The sequence below is a fragment of the Thunnus maccoyii genome, chromosome 16, assembly GCF_910596095.1.
Source record: "Thunnus maccoyii chromosome 16, fThuMac1.1, whole genome shotgun sequence".
NCBI classification, from domain to species: domain Eukaryota; kingdom Metazoa; phylum Chordata; class Actinopteri; order Scombriformes; family Scombridae; genus Thunnus; species Thunnus maccoyii.
In genome coordinates, this window is record NC_056548.1 from 7,787,290 (window position 1) to 7,793,664 (window position 6,375).

Sequence of the window (6,375 nt, forward strand, 5' to 3'; positions counted from 1 at the left end):
TCTCCAGTCTCTCCAGTCTCTCTCTTCGCCCTCGTTTCTTCTAACCTTTCTACTATAAACTTCACAAAAAGGAATAAAATGCCTAAAAAAAAACAATAATAAAAACATAATGACTGCTGGATTCTGCTCTTAAAAAAATGATCGCAACTCTCTCTGCAAACTTAGTCCAACATGAGCAGAAACTTTATCGTTATTATTGAGATGAAAGCAAAAACCTAAAACCTTGATTCACTGGTATAACTACAAATCAGCTTTTTGTTTACGGACCTTGCAAAATACAGTGAACTTCTACCCTCTATCATCTTTCAAGGATGCCATTTAACAAGCGTTTGGAGTTGCAGTGACAATACTGGTGTTCAACGGCGGCGGCGGCGGTTTGAATGCACGCAGCAAATTTAATCTCTTTTGGCGTGTTTTACAGGCTGCTTTGCTCACAGCACAGTCGCTCGAGGTCACCGGGTCATTCACCCTATTGAAGTGAAGGTATCTTTATCCCGCTTGAAAACAGTTCTGAGATGAGATAGATAAAAAAAAAAAGGTGATAAAAATAAACAGACACGGCAAACACAAATAAACGTTTATGAACTGGGTAAGAACGGTTGCTGTCACACAGAAAAAAGTCTACCTACTCTCGCATAAAAGATAAAAATCTCTGTCGCACGTGGCTGTGGGGGAATATCAGAGCGAGTGTCGGGTGAGGAGGGGGGGGGGGGAGGGGAGGGTAACGACGCTGAAGGAGATATGCGCACTGATTTCTCTGAGAACTTTGTGGTCACAGCTGATGAACTGAACTATGTTTCTGTGTCTCGGTGAACTTCCTGCTGGCACGTCGTATACTGCAGAAAGGTTTGTTTGATGTTACAACGGGATTAGGCTTCACGTCAGAGTGAGTATCATAAACTCTGCAAGTCAGACTTTCAACTCTGTCCAGGTATTATATAAGACAGATAGATGATAAATACAGTAGTATTTGTTATCATAGAGAGATTGGACTTCATACATTACAGCGCTGGATGGCTTGAAATAAATCACTGACTGATTCTGAGGCGACAACTTCTCTGTCTAGCCTGGGTAAACAAGCAGCAACTGACTAAAATATAAAAAAAAACTACCTCAGCTCTAAGTTTTGGCTCATAGTGAAGTCATCCACTACTCAGGTTCAGAGGATAAAAGAGGCAACACAAACACAAAAACAAAGCAGGCTTGTAATCTGACCAATCTCAGCTTTAAAAGTTGGCCTGAACCCTCATGGGGGAGCGAAGTCCCGTGAACTCAGCAGCAGCAGCGGCAGCAGCGTGCCGCGCTAACTCAACATGGCAATGGAATGAAACTGTACCCAGCAAAAGCTCTGGCCTTTCTCTCTCTCTCTCTCTCTCTCTCTCTCTCTCTCGATGCCAGTGAAACAGCAGACTCGGGGAATGCACAGTTATTATTAACACCAGCATGTCGGAGGCTAAATGACGCTCTTGTATAGCACCGGGCACGAGCTGCGGTACTCAAGAATAGCCGGGGACACGCAGACGCAGACAGGAGACAAACGTTAAGACGCGGCCAAATGTCACAGTGAGCATCAACTGTAAAGACAGAAACACAGACGGCTGCACATGCGTGTGAACTGCATGTGACTGGAAAGTTGAGCATCATGCATTTATATTTAACAAAAAAAATTGCCTTTTTATTGCTGACAATATAACTGGCAGGCTGCTTTCATTTAAGTGTCATACAATTTATTCCTTTTTGACAATAAAAAAAAACTAAAAGCTACAACTTTTTATTGTTACCTGAAACCTCATTGTTCCAGATGTGCAGTTAAATATGTATTTACAGGGTTTGTACACATTTTTACCAATAAATTTCAATGAATTTTCCAAAACTTTCTGGGTTTATTTGTTCTTCCAAAAACATCTCCAGGTTTGGAAATGGCTATTTTCAAATACCATGATTTTTCCAGGTTTTTCATGGCCGTACAAAACCTGCATTTATTACATGTGAAGCGATCACAGTGCTTCAAATTGTGGTATGAATAAAGGCTCACTGTGCCTCTTTGGCGCTGAAACAATTAGTCAATGAGTCAACTGACAAAAAAATGTAAATTTCAGTTGTTTAATAAAGCAAAAATGCCAAATATTTCCTGGTTCCAGATCGTTAAACGAGAGTATTTGCTGCTTCTATGTGTCGTATATCATTGTGAACTGATATCACTGCTCTGCTTTGTGGACTTTTAATAAACTAATAATAATTGACAGATTAATAGATAAATGAAAAATAATCATTGGTTGCAGACTGCAGCCTGTTTGCACAGTAATCCATCAAATGTCAGTAGATTTAAGTTGCAGATGGATCCGTCTGTTTCTCCCACAAGATCGTTCTGCAGGTGATCAACCACAAGCCGGAGGTGACACTTCTCAAACCGGCTGGCTCGTTGTTCACAGAAGTGACTTCTCTCCTCCGGCTCTGAGGAGCGTCTTACCTGTCAACAGGTTGTCTTTAATCCTGCCTCTAAATAACAACCTAAAATCATTCTCAGGGGTGGAGTCATCCACCACGGCTCCTTCTGACAAGGAAACCCCCCCAGTGGACAGCTGCGAAACACAGCGAGTCACAGTTTGTCAAAACCATAACAAAACTCTCTTGCGTCAATCTCTGACAGGCTTTCCCTCCGGCAGTTGTGTAACAAGTTGAGACAATAAAACTGCGGCACCACGGCCCACCACCTGCTCTCTCAGTTTCACCTGATTCATCACACCATCTCTACTGTCCTATGGATAACTGACAGAGAAGAGGCTGTATTATTTATAAACAGGATGTTGCTACATGGCTAATTCATGGCTGGTTACCTCTGTAAGCACCTTTGTGACACTAAAATTAACACATTAAAAGGACAAACATCATAACCATATTTGATTAAGTCCCTGCCTTTTGGATGCAAGCCACTGTTTGTTTGACCAATTTTATAATGAAAATAACATATAATCAAATAAATCAATTTGCCGATATTGTTTTAATGTAACTTTGCATTAATAAAAAGGTAAAACCTCTAAAAAAAGGAATGAGGAGTTGATTGTGTTTGTCAAAGCCTGATCTGACAGCAACAGTCTGGAGTAGACACAATTAGCGACAACTTGAACACAAGTAATTGGTTCACCAATTTTATCAAAGCACAACACAAAAAGTTACCAACACTGAGAGGTCTATTGTGGAGCACAGACATGCCTCTTTCATGCTTTGAAAATAAACTCGGTCTGCAGTACTTTTGTCTATTTCAGGAACACAAATATTTCGGTATTTAAAACAACGTCGCTTTCCAAAAAAAGACCAAACGGTATGCCAAGTGCACTGTTATTCGTAAGAGTTCATCTGACAAGTCCCTGTTCAATAAACACTGGTCTACAGCAATAATGTTTTGTCAGGGGATGAAATCTGAGTTGGAAATGATGCATGGGAAATGAAGAAACACGGTGAACTAATTAGAGGAGGCGCATGTCATAAGAGCTTGTTGCAGTTTGGTTGAACCTCAAACCTCTTACAGGTCACCAAGGTGAACAGCCTTTACCGTGCCATCCTGTTGTACCACGCTTACATCATGAGCCCTTATCACAGCTGCTAAAAAGCAAAGTGCAGGTATGCCAACAGATTGGAAATTAGACAAAAAAAAGGGTCCTGTCTTAACTTTGCACCACAGCAAAGCTTGTCCCATTCAGCCTGTGTCCGCTCTCTTAGGCAATGAGTGACTCCTTGAGCTCCAACCGCATCAGGATAATAAACGTATGAGTGGATCTCAACAGGACCTTGTTGGTTTACACAATCTCAATGTGAAAGGAGAACACAAAGCTGTGTGCATCTTCCAGTATCACATGTTTGCATGCAACCTAATGGAAAAGTAAGGCTAAAAGGTAAAAACAAAACTGTTTTCGGTTAAAACCAGGCTGTCATGAGTTTACAAGTCTAAGCAAAAAAAAAAAAAAGAGTGAGGGAAGCAATGGGCAGGGGAATCACAAAACAGAAAATAAACCTGGTGATGACAGGGAGAAGCCAAGATGATGCAAGAAAAGGGAAAGAGAGGGTCAGTCAAAAAGGAACCGATACGGGTTAGTCCTGCTGACCAAGTATATTAAAATTAAAATATTTCCTGTCCTGAAAGTTTCAATCAGGTTTATGAGAATTAAGAGCCATTTCTTTAGAAAAAGGAGGGAAACTTGACATTTAAGCAGTGTAGAAACCGCTGCAGAAGGTCTCTGCACTGCAAGGATGAGACATCTTTGCTGTTAGACCAAATGAGGAACTAATAAAGATGTTGGCAGCGACACACACATCACAAATGATGTTTGACGGTGCCTTTCAGCTACAAGGCAGCAGTCCCAGGAGAGCTTCACTGCTGTTTAACTTGGTGGGTGTTAACATCAGCACCCTATAGGGTTATTATTTGTTGTGAAAAGTCAGTCATGTATAGTGTGGTTGCTCTCAATTCTATGAAACACTATCAACAGATCAGGAGACGGCACAAAACTGAACAACTTCTTCAAAATCATTGTGAGAAAAAAAAGTCATTATAGGGAACTTCTGTGTGAGACTTTTTTTTGGTATAAACACACTGAAGACACGTCAACAACTGCAGAAGATGGGGAAAGCAGTTTCAACAATACAAATATGAAATGGTTTCTTTGTTGATTAATTCAATCTAACAGGGACACTTCAGTACCAGACACTCCTGGTTGACAATATTAGTTTGCATCTCCCAAAATCCATATTATTATACAATGAACAATTTGGGACTTTTGGCTGAAGTTGAAAAAGTTTGTGTGTTAGTAAGGTGTACATGCAGATGAGACTAGTACTCTGAATCTCGTATCAATTTATCTCAACAACGGGAATGCGTGTTTTGAAAGAGACTTCAGGGAGATTTTAAGACTTCATGGGAGGGGGGTTTTGCTAGTGCAGTAATCGCAGTGTTACCTTTCGTAAAGCTTGCACGAAGAGGCCTCTCCATTTGTGACTGTTCTCGTCACTTGAAAAGTCGTATATCTGCTGGGGCTGCATTGCTGTAGCGGCTCCTGGCGTTGCCGTGATCCGGGCTGAACTGTCAGCATCGGCCCCGGATAGATAAGTCCTTGTGGGTGGGTCAGTCCAGGGGCAGGCACGGTGGGGAGAGAGGAAAAAAAAGTCTAACTGGCTCACTAGCAAAAATAAAGGGTGTCACTAAAACTAAAACGAGTCCAGAGTCGAGTCGAGTTAAACAGCGAAAGATTAGCTACATAAGAAAATAAGCACATGTAGCTATAAAGTTAACTCGCTAGCTTGGTGGCTAGTGGGGCTAGCCTGCTGCTGCTGTAAACACGGGACAGCGGCTAACTGAAAAGCTAACGGCTAATAACAATGTTGCTAAGTGTTATACTTGCTACTTGGCGTTTGCTAAAAAGCTTACAACAGGCACATTAAGTTCAGTTTGAAGTCACGTCATGGGAGTTCCTCTTGTGGCCAGCTAACTACAGCTACAAGTTATGTTTGGTTATTTTGCTGCCTAAACACCTGTAACGTTAGCAGGCTAGCGTTAGCCGGCCGAGCTAACTGGTGCTACAGGCTGCTGCTGGCCTTTTGATGCGCTCCGAGTTTTATGTTGTGGCACAAGACCCGTTCAGCTCCAAACAAGGCACACTTTCTCCTGCGCTGTTTACTTCACATTTAGTCATCTTCTCCGGATTGATCAGACGCTTAAATCCAACGTAAATCCCCCCCAAAAAATCAGCGATCAGTCCGAGGCATGTCTGTGCGCGGAGCAGCTGGAGAGCAGTCGAGGTGTTTTTTTTTTTTTTTTTTTTTTTTTTTTGGTTTGGTTTGAGAAGTCGAAGATGTTCGTACCAACTCCGCTGCCTGTCTGTCTGTGTGCTGCTGCGCTCTGCGCCGCGCTCCGCTGTCAGGCACGCACGCTGCGTAATTTCACATTTTATTGGACAGAAAAAAAACAAGGCTGGACTTCTGTCTCTCTCAGTAAAGACCCACCGTGCACACAGGGGCGGGTTTAGTGATTTGGGGGGCCCCGGGCCAATTTCACCCTTTCTCTAACTGGGAATGTTGGTTATCGGCAGTGGTAGAAGAAATAAAACTATTAATACCGCACAGTAAAAGTCCTGAAATCAAAGAGAGCTTTTATCAGCACAATCTACTTGTGTACTGTACTTAACTTGTGTTCTATGTGCAGATTTTAATTCTTATATAATGCTTCATATTTAAGAACATAATAATACACATTTTATTTATGTAGTGGTACAATGTTTTCCTCAGAAGTAGAAATATACAGTTGGATATTTTTGAAGTGCTTTGGGGGCTTTTTGTAAGTTATTTTGGTGTACAATGAGTTAAAATAGTAACATAATTCAA

General features: G+C 41.6%; 1 protein-coding gene across 1 annotated transcript in view; it reads right to left on the reverse strand.

The window, feature by feature from the left end:
- sos2 (son of sevenless homolog 2 (Drosophila)) overlaps nt 1–5,921 on the reverse strand; it is a 36,375-nt gene extending 30,454 nt beyond the window's left edge. Inside the window, exon 1 of the mRNA XM_042388938.1 lies at nt 4,954–5,921. Coding sequence (XP_042244872.1) covers nt 4,954–5,037 — 84 coding nt within the window. The 5' untranslated portion in view covers nt 5,038–5,921. The remainder of the gene's footprint in view (nt 1–4,953) is intronic.
- Between the last annotated feature and the right edge of the window lie 454 nt (nt 5,922–6,375).